The sequence below is a fragment of the Rana temporaria genome, chromosome 1 (assembly GCF_905171775.1).
Source record: "Rana temporaria chromosome 1, aRanTem1.1, whole genome shotgun sequence".
Lineage (NCBI taxonomy): Eukaryota > Metazoa > Chordata > Amphibia > Anura > Ranidae > Rana > Rana temporaria.
The window spans coordinates 208,123,927-208,141,875 of record NC_053489.1 but is presented as its reverse complement, the minus strand read 5'-3'; the positions used below and the strand labels follow the sequence as shown (position 1 = coordinate 208,141,875).

The 17,949-nt window shown below is 46.7% G+C and overlaps 1 protein-coding gene across 1 annotated transcript; it reads right to left on the bottom strand.

Annotated features, from left to right (window-relative positions):
* Positions 1-300: 300 nt before the first annotated feature.
* On the bottom strand, positions 301-13,879 carry C1H22orf39 (chromosome 1 C22orf39 homolog). Its single transcript, XM_040348264.1, has 3 exons — positions 13,771-13,879; positions 8,270-8,437; positions 301-585 (listed from the first exon to the last, which is right to left on the bottom strand). The coding sequence occupies exons 1-3, from the start codon at positions 13,786-13,788 to the stop codon at positions 472-474; spliced, it is 300 nt and encodes a 99-aa protein (XP_040204198.1). The 5' UTR covers positions 13,789-13,879; the 3' UTR covers positions 301-471.
* Positions 13,880-17,949: the final 4,070 nt, after the last annotated feature.

The window sequence follows — 17,949 nt, the reverse complement described above, 5'->3', positions numbered from 1 at the left end:
AGACCCACCAGGGGGGGCTGGGTGGGTCTGTCTGTGTCAATGGATGCAGCAGTAGGACTCAGAAGCGCGCTCACACGCGTGCCCCCATGGAAAGCGGCTCTCCGTGTGTGCAGTCAAGGAGGAGCCAGGGGGCCCCAGAAAAGGTGGATTGGGGCCACTCTGTGCAAAACCCTTACACCGAGCAGGCAAGTTAACAGGTTTGTTTCTTTTTGTATTTTTTTTTTTAAAACAAACCTTTTACTTTAAGTGGATGATGTAGCTCATATACATATAATTTCAGTGCAGATCAAACACTAGAAGAATCAAAATAACCTTTTTTATTTCTTTCGTTTTTCATAAACTCAGATCCATGCTTCTAAATAAAGGAAGCAAAATACATAAAAAGAAATGCCTCAGAGCTATTACACTTCCACAGAAATTAAATGGAGTCACTCTTCATATTCAGCTTATTTCAGGTGTTCTTGTTTAGGATTATCTATCCAGTGGCAGGTGCCAGTCTGCAGGAGGATGCTTCCTCATTGTCCACACTGGATTGTTGTTCTGTTTTTCATTTTGCCGAGCCTTCTCACTCTGCAGTAGAGCTTCCTGTGAAGATATATTATAAAAATATAATGTCATTGGTAAAATCTTCAATATGTTTACAAAGCAATGCTCTGCTGCAGGCTACACTCCTCTGCCCCAACCTCCCAGCTGCAGGCTCTCCACAGTCATAAGCTGACAAATGTACAACAATTTAATACTTCAAAAAGGAAGTGAGAGACACTTAATTTATTAAAGCAAAATGATGCACTGAGAGCCAGGAAACTGTTCAAGGGAGCTTAAAGGGTAACTCCCCTTCTGTGGGAAAAAATATTGCAAATAAAGAAATAATATAGAATATACAATTTGCACGCAAGCCATATTGTAATTTTGTGTTATTAAAGATTACCTTTTCTTTCCAATCTGCAGCGCTGTAAAATTCAAGGGCAACCTGGAGGCGTTTCGTACACAGTTGGTGTACAGAACACCCCCAGGAGATGCAATTTCCTGCTTGTGTGATTGGTTCACTGATTTTCCTTTAAATATGCATTAACCACTTAAGCCCCGGACCTTTAGGCAGCTAAATGCCCAGGCCAGGTTTTGCGATTCGGCACTGCATCGCTTTAACAGACAATTGCGTGGTCGTGCGACGTGGCTCCCAAACAAAATTGGCGTCCTTTTTTCCCCACAAATAGAGCTTTCTTTTGGTGGTATTTGATCACCTCTGCGGTTTTTATTTTTTGCGCTATAAACAAAAATAGAGCAACAATTTTGAAAAAAATGCAAAATGTTTAACTTTTTGCTGTAATAAATATCCCCCAAAAACATATATAAAAAAAAAAATTTCCTCAGTTTAGGCCGATACGTATTCTTCTACCTATTTTTGGTAAAAAAAAAAAAATCGCAATAAGCGTTTATCGATTGGTTTGCGCAAAATTTATAGCGTTTACAAAATCGGGGATATTTTTATTGCATTTTTATTAATTATTTTTTTTTTTACTACTAATGGCGGCGATCAGCGATTTTTTTCGTGACTGCGACATTATGGCGGACACTTCGGACAATTTTGACACATTTTTGGGACCATTGTCATTTTCACAGCAAAAAATGCATTTAAATTGCATTCTTTATTGTGAAAATGACAGTTGCAGTTTGGGAGTTAACCACAGGGAGCGCTGAACGTGTTAGGCTTCACCTAGTGTGTGTTTACAACAGTAGGGGGGTGTGGCTGTAGGTCTGATGTCATCAATTGTGTCTCCCCTATAAAGGGGATGACACGATCAATGCTCCGCCACGGAGAAGCCGTGTTTACATACGGCTCTCCCCGTTCTTCAGCTCTGGGGAGCGATCGCGACGGAGCGGCTATAAACGAATAGCCGCGCCGTCGTCCCGGATCGCTCCCCGAGGTAAGCCGCACGCAGCGGAGGGGGTCCCGATCGGACCCCCGACCCGCGGAAAGGCAAGGACGTATATATACGCCCATCTGCCTGTCCGTGCCATTTTGCGGACGTAAATAGTCGTGCGGCGGGCGTTAAGTGGTTAAGATAAAAGTCAGATTTTAACTCTCCCCTGCAGCAAACATTTCTGTTTTAGTGCGATGCTCCTGAAGGGATAATGATTTCTAAAGGAATGCAGACCCTGCCACTCTCCTCAGAGCTCTGCAAGTGCATCAGCTGATCAAAAATGAAAAAGTCACTCTAGTTCAGATTGATCAAACAAAGAGCTATTCCTTCTAAGCAGAAACAAGTATGACTCTCTCCTCTTTATTCATAGGGTCCTTTGAATTGGCTCCTTTAAGGAGCAAAACACAGTGCAGTTTCCTGGCACCAGGTGGAATATAGGTGAATTGCTTTGACCGGTGTACTGCTCAAAAAAAAATTTAAGGGACACTTTGAAAACGCATCGGATCTCAATAGGGGAAAATATCATGATGGATTATCTATACTAATATGGACTGGGTAATGTTTTAGTGACGAAAGGATGGCACATCATTTGCTGGAAATGAAAATTAGCAACCTCCAGAGGGCTGAATTCAAAGACAGCCTGGAAATCAAAGTGAAAAAATTTGGTGGCTGGGTAGTACATTTTGCTGAAATTTCATTGCAACAGCTCAAAATGGTCCCCCACGTGCTTGTATGCATAACTAACAACATCAGGGCATGCTCCTAATGAGACGACGGATGGTGTCCTGGGGCATTTCCTCCCAGATGTGGACCAGGGCATCGCTGAACTCCTGAACAGACTGAGGTGCAACCTGGCGGCACCAGATGGACCGAAACATAATGTCCCAGAGGTGTTCTATTGAATTTAGGTCAGGTGAGAGTGGGGGCCATTCAATGGTATCAATTCCGTCATCCTCCAGGAACTGACTGCATGCTCTCACCACATGAGGCCGGGCATTGTCGTGCACCAGGAGGAACCCAGGGCCCACTGCACCAGCGTAGGGTCTGACAATGGGTCCAAGGATTTCATCCTGATACCTAATGCAGTCAGGGTGCCATTGTGTAGCCTATAGAGGTCTGCGGCCCTCCATTGACATGCCTCCCCAGACCATCACTGACCCACCACCAAATCGTTCACGCTGAATGGTGTTACAGGCTTCTCAAGACCCTTTCACGTATGTCACATGAATTTAGATGCTCTCATCTGTGAAAAGTGCAGGGCGCCAGTGGCGGACCTGCCAATTCTGGTGTTCAAAGGAAAATTAAATGTTCTCACTGCCTGGCTCCAAGGTGCCAGGCAGTGAGCACAGGGCCCACTAGAGGACGTTGGGCCCTCATGAAGTCTGTTTCTGATTGTTTGGTCACACCAGTGGCCTGCTGAAGGTCCCTTTGTAGGGCTTTGGCAGTGCTCATCCTGTTCCTCTGCTTTAAGGCGAGAGCCTGATCCACTCCACGCTGTAAGAACAGCAGAATCTGGGACATCACGTATGCACGGGGGTGCCAATTCATCTCCTCACACAGAGATGTAAGCCTTCCACATACGATGGTAGACTTCTGCGTCCGCAGCATGGTAGAGATCATCGAATCCGACAGCCCCCGGTCCCTCAGCACCTGGCTCTCAATAGCCACGCCGTTAAAGCCAACGACTGTAATGGATGAAAGATAGGACCCTGCGACAGAAGATCCTCTCGCAGTGGCAGGCGCCACGGAACACCTGCCACCAGACCTGCGTACCAGGGACGGCAAGGCCAATTCGGAGCAGTTAGGATTGTTGATATCCCCTCGGCTTCCACTCTGCGTAGCAGACGAGGAAGAAGCTTCAGAGGAGGGAAGGCGTAGATTAGGCGATAGTGACTCCACGGTGCCACCAACGCGTCTGACGCATCCGCCAACGGGTCTCTTGACCTAGCCACGAACCGTGACACCTTCAGATTGAGTCGGGACGGCAGAAGATCCACGTCTGGAGTGCCCCATTTCAGACACAGACTCTGAAACACATTCGGGTGTAGCGACCAATCTCCTTGGTCTAGCGTTTGGTGACTTAAGTAGTCCGCCAGCCAGTTCTTTACGCCCGGAATGTAAACGGCCGAAAGACCTGGAACGTTCTTTTCGGCCCACCGGATGTGAGCGACTTCCGCTGCTGCAGCCGAGCTCCGTGAGCCCCCTTGATGATTGACATACGCCACAGCCGTGGCGTTGTCCGACTGAATCCTGACCGGACAGCCCTGCAGTCTCAGAGACCACTTGGAGAGGCACAGCCTGATCACCCGGAGTTCCAGGACATTGATTGGCAGGCGGGACTCTTCCCGAGTCCAGCGCCCCTGGGCTGACTGAACACCCCAGACTCCCCCCCAGCCGGAGAGACTGGCATCCATCGTGACCACCGTCCAATGGCACGGCAGGAATGACTTTCTGGCCCAAAGTACCGGAGATGTCAGCCACCACACTAGGGAGGACCTGACCAGGCGACTCACCCAGACTTGGTAATCCAGAGACGAAGGGAGCTTGTCCCAACGTGACAGAATTTCTCTCTGTAACACACGAGTGTGAAATTGAGCATACAGAACCGCCTCGAAGGAGGCCACCGTCAGACCCAGAACTCGTATGCAAAAGCGAAGCGACGACCACTTCTGGGTCGCCAACCGCCTCACCGCAGTTTGCAGTGTCTGTAGTTTCTCCGTGGGAAGAAAAATTCTCGCCTCCGAGGAATCCAGGACCAACTCCAGGTATTCCAGACGCTGAGACGGTACCAACACTGACTTCTGAACATTTAGCAGCCAACCAAATTCCTGGAGGGTCTGGCAGGTGATAAGACACATCCACCTCTAACTCTGAGCTTGAAGAAGCTCGCAGAAGAAGATCGTCCAGGTATCCTACAATAGCGATCCCGTGCTGCCTCAGCAGGGCCAGAATCGGAGCGAGCACCTTGGTGAAAACCCTTGGCTCCAAAGCCAGGCCGAAAGGGAGGGCCACAAATTGAAAGTGGTCCTCCCCGACTGCAAAGTGCAGAAATCTCTGGTGCCTTGCGCATATGGGGATATGCAAGTACGCGTCCTTGATATCCAAGGACGCCAGGAAATCCCCTTGATGGAGTGCCGCTACTACAGAGCGAACCGACTCCATCCTGAATTTTTGCACTTTGACAAAACAGTTGAGGGCATTGAAATCCAGGATTGGATGGACCCCTTCCTTCTTGGGGACTACAAAACAGATTGGTGGCCGCGATTGCAGTAAAAAAACACACATACAGCAGTGACCCCCAAGCAGGCCCCCCCCCCCGCACACACGGCAGCAAAACAGCACCCCCTAAGCAGACACAGCCCCCAGCCACTGGATGGAGCCCCCCAGGCGGACCCCCCACCTCACTGCCGACCCCACCACCCAGAACGTGGGGAAAGGAGGGAGAGGAAGGGAGAAAGGAAAGCAGGGCGGACCCCCAATCGACCTCCCCAGGATTGCACCAGCCGCACCACCCTGCCAACGCAAGGGGACTGCTACTTACCTGTCCTGCGACCACCGGCTGGAGGCATCCCGGACAGAACCAACGTCCGCGCAGTTACGGCATGGCTGTCGGCCCGGCACACTGTGACACGGACATAGAGCCGGGTCATATGTGTGCCCTGGAGCGTATAGCTCACCGGCCACCCCTGGAGCAACGGGGCATGACGTGGACGGCCCAGTGCGTAGCTAAAGGCCGGCACAGGCTTGATGGCCGAACTTGGGGGGACTACAGGGATCGAGGATCCAGACTGTCACCCAGTTGATTGTAGATCTCAGGATCCAAAAATGCAGGAAAACAAAAAAAGAAAAAGCAAGAAAATTGCAAAAAAAATCCCCAGAGCACATGGGCATAGAGGAGCAATGTCATTCTCCTTGCTAGGCAGAAAAAAAACTGAGGCTGCAGAGCAGAGAGTGGGGGATGTACCCGGGGGAACCGCCCCCTGGGAGGTACTGTACTGTGTGGAGTGTTTAACACTTAACATGCTGTTTTTCTGCCTAGTCAATCTCCTAGAAAGGAGGGTAATACCCTAAGGTCAATATGCTGCTGTGTCCGTCCATGAACGGAAGAGAAATCTTGTTTTCCCACTGTAAGAGACAAACCGCGCCTTGTTGGGTTCCCAAAAACGATTTAGACTAACCTTTACATGACTCAAATTTCAGCCATTTCCTGCTGAATTGGCAGTATTTGAGTCTTGGGTGGCTTTACTGCCGACACCACCCTGCTCAATAAAAGTGAATTGAAAAATTGATTGAGCGGGTAAAATGTATTGGCTGAAGAGTGACTACCTCAAACCAGAGGCAATCACCGTTTGAGTATTTGGGCAAATGTGGATGCTGGCTATCTGAATACAATAGGCAGAAGGGGAGATTTCCCCATCAATTCAGTTTAGTGTGAATGAGGAATATCTAAATGTTTATGGCTATGTTAGGTTGCAGCTGTGCTTACCATCTAAAGCTGAGGACAGCTTAAACACATAGGTGAGAACTTGAAGATTGGAAATTTTGTTCAAGAACTCTGCTGTTTAGGTGCAGTCAAGGCTGTGTTCCACACTCAATGTAATTAATCCTTGACAATGCTGCTAGAGCTGGTCCCTACTATTACAGTTATCCATTTCAGCCAATCCTTGGCTTGGCCTTTGGAGTGTTGTGGCTGGCCTAGAAGTGATTGCCGGGCATTGGGCACCTAAGGGATTAAAGTTTTTTTTTACTAAAGCAAAGACTTTACCCTGCATTGAGGTGAAAAAAAATAGACATAAGCAGCAGCAGGAGCCATAGGCTGTCAGTAAAAACCAGTGGGAGGTGTGGCCAAAAAGTGCTGTGTGCACATGGCTTGCTAAGGGGACACATGCAGGAAGGAGGAGAGGGGCCTGCCAAGGAAGAGGTAAGGGACCGGCTCTGTGCAATATCTTTGCACAGAGCAGGCAAGTACTCCAACATCTTTTATTTTTATTACAACAAAAAAAAACAACTTGCATTTAGAATCACTTAATGCTGTGGAGATTGAGTACTGATGTAAGGATAGTGAACTACCTAGAGCACTCATCAGCACCCTGGTAGTTCACAAGCCGTTAGCCGCAATGGATGATGATAGTTGTTCTTATCCCATTCACAGAACTCTGGTAATGAATGATGCAGCCGGGTGGGCGGACAATTTTTTTCCCCATTGTAAAAGCAGGTGTGGGGTGAAGATCACCAGCCCGCTGTCACAACTGGGGATGCTCGTTTAGTAACACTTTATGAAAGGCGAACTTTACAACCAAAATAATATGCGAATTCTGACTGCAGAGACCACAAGCGCACTTTTACACTTTCCCCAGCAGACCCTGCATCTTTTTGCCCCTACCAGATGAACTAATAGTCTCTTTTTACTCCTGTGACAGCAAGGGACTGTGGACTGGCCTCCTACCCACAGATTATGGCCCAGAAGAGAACAAGAGACTTGGGGACAAGCTGGCATTGAGATAATGTAATGTTACATCCCTTCTCCCCCCCCCCCACTTGTTGCTGTGTTTAATTGTGTTGGTTCATGGCAAATAGACAATGGTCTGGACTGTAGACATCTCTCAGCAGAGGGATGTGTATTGAGGGGCTGCCTGCTTACCATAATCCCTTTATGCTTAACTGTAGTCTGTTTCAATGTACAAGTGTTCAGTTCCCATTGGTTCTTCCTTGTCCCCTACCCCCTCCCCTCTATGACAAGGCTAAGGGGAGTGTCCCTAACTGTGTGTAAAAGTGTATGTTTTGTATTTAATAAACAGGTTAAGCTCTGCATGTTTAACCCTCAACACCTGTGTGGCTTGTCTCGTGATTGAGGGGTTAAAAGCTGATAACGGCGAATCTGAAGGCTGCGGGTGCGTTTGGAGGACAGGATACACAGGTCTGGTGGATGTGCCCACCTGGGGTATCCGAGATCCGTCACAACTCCCAAACTAAAAAAAGACCACTTTGGCTCCTATTGACGCAGTGTACACCAAAAGGAAGATGAGCCTGCTGCTTTGACTAGTGCTGCACCCAGTCTGGGGTCTTTTAGAGAACCTAAAAGCTCCACTTGCATTAGAGTTTAGCCACAATGGGAATTCCAGTAGCAATAGTCTAACAGCTGCGTATGGATAGCTATGGCCACCGAGTCAGTACACTGCAATAACAGGTTTTGGCAACCACAGCTATTTATGACTGTCTGCATACCCAGTGATTACCTGCAGCAATTGTGGCTGGATGCACACAAAGTGGACAAATCCAATCCAACAAATCAGAGCCGATTTATGCCAAACAACATGCTACATTCATGAACACGTTTTATGACCCACCTTGGCTGCCTGGCTTTTTCTCTTTTCCCACTCTTTGCATGCTGTATAGTCTGCCTTCCACTGCTGGCAATCTGGTTTTCCTCCATAAGTGTAGTAGTAATGAAAACGATTCCTTAGGCTCTTACAGTATTTCCATTCATCCAAGTAGTCATCACAGTCCCGGGGAGGCTTGTGTAAGAAAAAAAAACAAAAATAAAAATTTAATCCCACTGCACACAATGAAAAGGATATACTTACGATGATATTACTCAAATTGCATCTAAATGCCCCTATTCTTTTGCAGCTGAAAACAGCAACATCTTAAGTTGGCCATACACGGATTGAAATGTGTCTGGTTCAGCAGGGACTGGCTGAATTTTGATCAGTGTGTGGCAGTTGCCGATCAACAGAAAACAATTGTTTGACTGTTAAATAAAACAAAAAACACCTATGTATTGCATCTGTGTCTAATCTCATTAAATTACTTTACGTTAAAGCCACAGAACAATATATATATATATATATATACACACACACACAGTATGTGCTAGATTCAGGTAGGGGGACGTAAATTTGTGCGGGCGTAGCATATGTTATTTACGCTACGCCGCCGCAATTTAGAGAGGCAAGTTCAGTATTCACAAAGCACTTGCTCTGTAAGTTGCGGCGGCGTAGCATAAATCTGCCGGCGTAAGCGCGCCGAATTCAAATTGTCAAGAGGTGGGCGTGTTTTATGTAAATAAAACATGACCCCCACGTAAATTAAGTTTCTCACGAACGGCGCATGCACCGGCCGTGAACGTATCCCAGTGCGCCATGCTCCTAATCATGTCGCAAATAGTCAATGCTTTCGACGTGAACGTAATTTACGCAAAGCTCTATTCGCGAACGACTTACGCAAACGACGTAAAATTTTCAAAATTCGACGCGGGAACGACGTCCATACTTAACATTGGCTATGCCTCATATAGCAGGAGTAACGTTACGCCGGAAAAAGCCTTACGCAAACGACGTAAAAAAATCCGCCGGGCGCACGTACGTTTCAGAATCGGCGTATCCAACTCATTTGCATATTCTACGCTGAAATCGACGGAAGCGCCACCTAGCGGCCAGCGTAAATATGCACCCTAAGATACGACGGCGTAGGAGACTTACGCCGCTCGTATCTTAGCAATATTTAAGCATATCTCAGTTTGAGAATACGCTTAAATATACGACGGCAGGGATTCAGGCTTACGACGGCGTATCTACGGATACGTCCGTCGTAAGTCTTAGTGAATCTACCCCCATATATATATATATATATATATATATATATATATATATATATATATATATATATATATATATATATATATATATATATATATATATATATATACATATACATATACATATACACACACACACACACATATATATATATATATATAAGGGCTGCGACTAACGATTATTTTGCCGATTATTGTTTCGATTAATCGGATAATAGCCTTAAATTTTTTTTTTTTAAATTTACATTATTTTGGGCCAACTTGTTGTTGGGCAGATTTCAAAACACAAATTGCCGCAAAAACACATTACATGCTTTTCTGCAGCTTCTCCATTGAAGTATATTGAACCAAAAAAATGGCACCGTTTTGTGTTAAAAAGTCCTTGCCCTTTCCAAATACGCAGCAGCTGAAAAAAAATCATGGATGTGAACGTGTCCTATAGGAAACCATGTAAATGAACTGTAGTGTGTTTCTGCAAAAAGCACCTAAAAACAGAGGTGTGACCCAGGCCTGAGATGTTTAATAACATAATGGGGTTAAAAAATAAGTACAAAAAGAGCAAATAATCGCCACTGTAAGGGGGTAATTTTTTACGGTGGTACAGTGAAAGTAAGATTTACAGTAGCGATTTGCTTTTTTGCATCTCACTTCTACATGTTTTAGGCCCCTTTCAGATGTCTGCTCCGCCTGTCCGTTATTACAAGTCCGTTAACGGACTTGTAATACATCCCTATGGGATCGCGTCCGTTAGCGGATGGAGCATCCGCTAGCGTCCGCGTCCGTCGGGATCCGGTTTTTTGGGACGGAAGAAAACCCTATTTTTCTTCCGTCCGGCGGAACGGAACTGTCCGTCTGCATCCGGTTCCCCATAGGGCAGAGCGGAGCTGAGACAGGGCGGTCCCTGCACTGTGTGCGGGGACCGCCCTATCCGCCGACAGCTCAGCGGGGATCCCTGCTGAGCCGACGGAGACACGCGGAGCGGACCCAGAAACGGTCCGCTCCGTGTGAAAGAGCCCTTACACTTCTACATCAGTGGATAGATGACTGCTCCCACATCTTAACACCGGCGGGGGGAAGTTTCATTCTTGCATTCCACCGAATGCAACATGCTGTTTGTTTTTTGCCAAGGGGGAGTGGATGGAGGCGGGGGGAGTGGGTTTAAAACTGTGGCTCAATCTCTCGGCCACTGGTGTGAATGAGGCCCAACAGACCAATAGTTCAGAAATAAGAGACGTTCATTATTAGCAGGTTTACATACACTTTAATGACAACCTCTTCATGACCAGGCCATTTTTTGTGAGACGGCACTCTGTTACTTTAACTGACAATTGCACGATCATGCAACGCTGTACATAAATTATTTTTCTTTTTTTACCCCCCACAAAGTTTTTTTGGTGGTATTTGATCACCTCTGGGATTTTTTTTATTCTGTGCTATTAAAGCGGAGGTTCACCCAAAAAAAATATTTTTAACATTACATTCAGCCGAGTTGTCAGAATGACAATCGGCTGTTTTTTGTTATTTTATTGGCGTACATATCGTATTTTCACCGCCGCTTTACGGTATGTACGCCGATAAAATAAAAAAAAACAGCCCATTGTCATTCTGACAACTCGGCTGAATGTAATGTTAAAAAAAAAAAATTCTGGGTGAACCCCCGCTTTAACACCGACATTTTTTTTTATATATATATATATATATAAAAAAAATGCAAGACAAAGGCATTATGAGCTAGTATGTATCGCATTATGAAATACTTACCTTAGAACGATGCCCTGGATTGGCGTTGGCCCTCCGAGTACAGCGCGGACATCTTCCACCGGGGTTCTTTCGGGGTTTGCAGCTCCAGCGCTGTGATTGGCCGAAGCTGCGATGGTGCCATTGTCGCGGCGCATGCCTCCTGTTGCGGTCATGGCGTGACTCCTGAAGAAAATGCACCAGCAGCCCGTTTCTTCAGTGCGTATGCGCCAATGACGTCGGCAGCAGCGCATATACTGAATAGTACCTACAGGTAAGCTTGCCTGTAGGTAAAAGTGGTGTAACAGGGTTTACAATTACTTTAACCACTTAACCCCCTGACCATATTGCTGGTCAAAACCACAGCACTTTTTGCGATTCGGCACTGCGTCGCTTTAACTGACAATTGCGCGGTCATGCCACATGGCTCCCAAACAAAATTGGCGTTCTTTTTTTCCCACAAATAGAGCTTTCTTTTGGTGGTATTTGATCACCTCTGCGGTTTTTAGTTTTTGCGCTATAAACAAAAATAGAGTGACAATTTCGGAAAAAAAATGAATATTTTTTACTTTTTGCTATAATAAATATCCCCCAAAAATATATATAAAAAACAATTTTTTTCCTCAGTTTAGGCCGATACGTATTCTTCTACATATTTTTCGTAAAAAAAAAAAAAAAAATCTCAATAAACGTTTATTGATTGGTTTGCACAAAAGTTATAGCGTTTACAAAATAGGGGATAGTTTTATGGCATTTTTATTAATATTTTTTTTTTACTAGTAATGGCGGCGATCAGCGATTTTTTTCGGTACTGCGACATTATGGCGGACACTTTTGACAAATTTTTGGGACCATTGGCATTTTTATAGCGATCAGTGCTATAAAAATGCATTGGATTACTATAAAAATGCCACTGGCAGGAACAGGGTTAACACTAGGGGGCGGGGAAGGGGTTAAGTATGTTCCCTTGGTGTGTTCTAACTGTAGGGGGGGGTGGCCTCACTAGGGGAAATGACTGAATGCTGTTCATACATTGTATTTCTCCCCTGACAGGCCCGGGAGCTGTGTGTTTACACACACAGCTTCCGGTCCGTGCTCTGTAACGAGCAATCGCGGGAGCCCGGCGGCGATCGCACCCGCACGGGAGTCAGGGACAAGCAGGGGGGTGCGCGCCCCTAGTGGCCGCTTAGAGAGCTGACGTTATAGTACGGGCTCTCGCGCAGGGCAGCCGACCTGCCGCCATAGAACTGCGGTGGCTGGTCAGCAAGTAGTTAAATGTGTGCCTAACCAACCAAGGGAAGTGGTGAATTTTATCCCCTGTGGGGAAAGAAAATCCATTACTTCCCCGCTGACAGGACCGAGCTCTGCCTTGTTTACATGCCGGCGGGCATTCCATTGGCCAGCACCTGCTGATCAGCATTTCTGTGTATAATCACAGCACAGCAGGGTTGCCGCCCCCTACCCAGAAGTGCCGAATCACGTACCTAGTACATGATCCAGTGCAGCAAAGCCGACATATGTGGAAGTGATACGGTCAGCAAGTGGTTAATTAAAGCAGATCTTTGCCTGCGTCTCCCCATTTATATATTTTTACCCCCCCTTACCGAGTGGTGTGTTGTGCATGTTTCAGATACTCACCCACCCAGGGGATTCAGTGTTGTCCTTCTGAGATCCTGTCGTCTGCCACTGCTCGGTCCTGTGCCACAATGTTGCTTGTGATGTCATTGAGAGGCCTGCGGGTGTTCGGACGAGAAAGGTCCCCTGTCTAATAATGCCCGCCCTGTACTGCACAGGTGTACTCCACCCCCTTTTTTAACAGCTCAGCCCATCATTATTAAATACGGCCTCTTCTGTAGGCATCCGCCTCTCACACGCATTAATCAACATTATCCGCCCCTTGCATAGTTGCACGAGCATCGGGAGCAAGTGGCACAAAGTCGTCTGCTGTGCGCAGGCGCCGTGTACAGCTGTTCATGTTCGGAGACTTTTAGCGGCTCCGTAGTGCTTCGTACTGCGCAGTACAGGGCAGCCATTATTCGACGGGGACCTTTCTTGTCACAACACCAGCTTTTCCTGGTTCAGCCAGCATGCCTCCCGATGACGCAGTGCTCTTCTTTTCTGAATGAAGGGCAATTTCTCCTGGGATATGTGCCATGCATAGCCCAGGAGGAACAGTGAGCATGGAATTTACCTCACGTTTTCATAAAAAAAAAAAAAGGGAAATAAAAAAATTAAAAAGCCAGCGTTATTCATGAATTGGAGGGGTGGATTGCATGGAAGTCACATAGAGGGTGAGGATTCGCTTTATCCCTCTGACAACTAAGGGCAGCCATGACCCCTATTGGTGTAATGTGGAGCTACCTTTTAATTCAATGTACTAAAGAAGTAAAACATCCTTTCTGATACTGTGATAATAGCACTGGCTATCCTCCATATCACTCCTCACTGGCAGCCTGTGTCATTGCCTATCACACTCTCCTCATTCGTCATTCACCGCCTGCTCCATACACTCACCCTCCACAGCTCAGCCATGCTTCCTCCTCCAGTCACACCCACTTCAACCTCTGACCAATCACAACACACTTTCCGAAGCACCAATGGGAGCAGAAGCGAAAGTGGAGGAAGGGGCGGGGTCCAATCGTGCGTGTGTAGGTATTTCCTGCTGCATGTGATTGGTTGGACGTCAGAAATGTGTAAGTATAAGAATAGACCTGGGAGGACTGAACATTGTGATGTGTGAGAGCGCCGCTCTGAGGATCGGGACTGTCACTGCTTCCCCTACACAGAGCTAGATGGAAGCTGCCATTGCACCATTTATCTCTACAGATCGGCAGTGCTCTTTGCTATATCAAGTAATAAAACACATCAGCTCTGTCACTTAGAGCGGGAGTTCACCCGAATTTTTTTTTCAACATTAGATTGAGGCTAATTAGGCGAAGCAGAATCGTTTTTTTTTTAAAATCAATGTAGTACTTACCGTTTTAGAGATAGGTGTTCTCCATGGCTTCTGGGTATGGTCTTCGGGACTGGGCATCCTATTTGATTGACAGCCTTCCGACGGTCACATACAGCGCGTCACGAGTTGCCGAACGTCGGTGCGGCTCTATACGGCGCCTGCGCACCGACGTTCGGCTACTTTCGGGAACTCGTGACGCGCTGTATGCGACCGTCGGAGGGCTGTGAATCAAATAGGAACGCCCATACCCGGAAGCCGCGGAGAACATCTATCTCTAAAACGGTAAGTACTGCATTGATTTAAAAAAAAACACCCGATTCTGCTTCGCCTAATTAGCCTCAATCTAATGTTAAAAATTGATTTTTCGGGTGAACCTCCACTTTAAGCAACATATGCAGGAAAAAAATACACCTATATGAACAATACAAAAATACTAAAAGAAATTAAGCTGTATAGTGGGCAATTAACCACTTCCATATCGGGCCTATTTTGGCACTTCTCTCCAACATGCAAAAATCATATTGTTTTGCTAGAAAATTACTCAGAACCCCCAAACATTATATATGTTTTTTTAGCAGACACCCTAGGGAATAAAATGGCGGTCATTGCAACTTTTTATCTCGCACGGTATTTGCGCAATCATTTTTCAAACGCCTTTTTTTTCGGGAAAAAAACGGTTTCATGAATTAAAAAATAACAAAACAGTAAAGTTAGCCCAATTGTTTTCTATAATGTGAAAGATGAAGTTACGCCAAGTAAATAGATACCTAACATGTCACGCTTTAAAATTGCGCACACTCATGGAATGGCGCCAAACTTCAGTACTTAAAAATCTCCATAGGCATCGCTTATTTTTTTTTTTACAGGTTACCAGTTTAGAGTTGCAGAGGAGGTCTAGTGCTAGAATTGTTGGTGACGCTCTAACGCACGTGGCGATACCTCACATGTGTGGTTTGAACGGCATTTACATATGTGGGCGGGACTTACGTGTGTGTTCGCTTCTGTGCGCGAGCTACTGGGTATAGGGACGTTTAAAACATATTTTTTTTTATTATTTTATTTATATTTTTACTTTTTAATTTTATCACTTTTATTCCTATTACAAGGAATGTAAACAACCCTTGTAATGGGAATGGTTTGTGACAGGTACTCTTTATGGAGAAATGCGGGGTCAATAATACCCCACATCTCTCCTCCAGGCTGAAAAGAATGAGATTGTGAAAAAAAAATCATGGATCTCATGCTTTCAGCCGCGACTGCGGCTTTGTTTACATTCTGGTACCCGGGCGTGACGTCATAACATCGCGCACGGGCCTCCGACAATCATAGAGATGACTGGTGACCATCTGGTTACCATTCATCTCTATGCCTCCCATCCGGCGCGGGCAGATCGTTTCTCCGGGTCTCCGATGGCACGGGAGAGCCCGGAGAAGCACCAGATGACGGCGGAAGGGGGGGGACGTCCCCTCCCATCGCCTGTAAGAACGATCAAGCGGTGGAACCGACGCTATGATCGTTCTTATGGTGCACAGAATCGCCGGCTGAAGAGATGGATATCTGAATGATGCCTGTAGCTGCAGGCATCTTTCAGATATCCCCACTGAAAGTCCAGGACGTCATATGACGTTCTTGGGCGGGAAGTGGTTAAACAACAATAAATCCATAAAAACGATATACAGTAGTCAGCATATAAATTGAAACAAAACCATATAACATGTATAGTGGGCAATAATAAAAAAAAATAAGCCATCTAAATTGTATAGTAAGCAAGTAAATAAAATAAACCCATATCAATTTTATAGTGGGAAAAATAAATAAAAAATAACCCCATCTAAACTGTATAGTGGACAATTAAATAAAGATGAACCCATATAAATTGTATAATGGACAATTCAAATAAATAAATAAAAGCTGACCATTGTAAGTGTTAAATTGATAGTTTCAACCCTCTGATCTTCCTGCTGACCATCACACTATGTATCATGAGTTGTGGGCGAGAGAGTGGGACTTAACATGTTTGTATATATCATTTGATTCATTCTAAATATTTTCTTTTTAGATACATCACATGCTTGCTCCCAAGGCCGCTGATAGAAATCATGGGGCCCCGTACAGCCTACCTGACGGGGCCCCCTTCAGCTCCACCCCTGGTCCCTCCTTCAGCCCCATCCCTGGCTCCTCCCCAGACCCCACTTTAAACAAAGTGCAGGTTTGTCTACAAGTGATATTTATTTTTCTCACCTATGCCGCCAATGCCATAATGTGCTGCAGACAGTGCCACCCATGCTGCCAATGGCATTATGCCATTGGCGGCATAGGTGGCACTGTCTGCAGCAAAATATGGCATTGGCAGCATAGGTGAGAAAAATAAATATCACTTGTAGACAAACCTGCACTTTGTTTCAAGGTGGGGTCTGGGGAGAGGCCAGGGGTGGGGCTGAAGGAGGGACCAGGGGCGGCATGGGTGGCACTGTCAGTAGGTAGCACATGCATTATGGCATTAGCGTCATGGGTGGCACTGTCTGCAACACAATATGGCATTGGCAGCATGGGTGGCACTGCCTGCAAGTAGCACATGCGTTATGGCCTATAATGCATGTGCTGCCTGCAGAGACAGTGCCACCCAATGCCGCCAATACCGTAATGGGCTGCAGACAGTGCCACCCATGCTGTAATGTGCTTCAGACAGTGCCGCCAATGCTGTAATGTGCGGCAGACACAATGCCACCCTTGCCACCAATAGGAATTATGCCATTGGTGGCATGGGTGGCACTGTCTTCAGCACACTACAGCATTGGCGGCACAGGTGGCACTGTCTGCAGCACATTATGGCATTGGCAGCACGGGTGGCACTGTCTGCAGCACATTACGGCATTGGCGGCACTGTCTCTGCAGGTAGCACATGCGTTATGGGCAGTAACGCATGTGCTACCTGCAAACAGTGCCACCCATGCCGCCAATGCCATATTGTGCTGCAGACAGTGCCACCCATGCCATGCCGCCGATGCCATATTGTGCTGCAGACAGTGCCACCCATGACTCTAATGCCATAACGCATGTGCTACCTGCTGACAGTGCCACCCATGCCATATTGTGCTGCAGACAGCGCCACCCATGCCACTAATGGCATAATGCCATTGACAGCATGGGTGGTACTGTCTCTGCAGGCAGCACATGCGTTATGGCATTAGCGCCATGGGTGGCAACGTCTGCAGCACATTACGGCATTGGCGCCACTGTCTCTGCAACACATTACGACATTGGCGGCATAGGTGGCACTGTCTCTACAGCATATTACGGCATTGGCAGCACTGTCTCTGAAGGCAGCACATGCGTTATGCCCCATTACGCATGTGCTACCTGCAGACAGTGCCACCCATGCTGTAATGTATAGATGCTGGCTGCTGCAGTAGTAGTAGATCTTGAATCCTCCCCTCCCCCCCCCAAGCAAGCACACACTACACACCTGTGTTAGCCGGCCAGGAGTCACTTCCTCCCTGATCCTGCTGCTGTTGCCTGGACTGTCCACACAAATTTCCAGTCGGATGCCAGCTGTTTCTCTTCTGCCGCTCGATTTGCTGCTTCTCTCACACAGAGGGAGAGGAATCACAGGGAACACAATATAGAGGACGCACTGGTGGGGAACTTGAGCCAGCATGAGGAACAGGCGCGGAAGAATGCCTCTTCCGTGCCCAAAATAGAAGAAATAGTCCCTTCACCTACCGCTACATACAAGC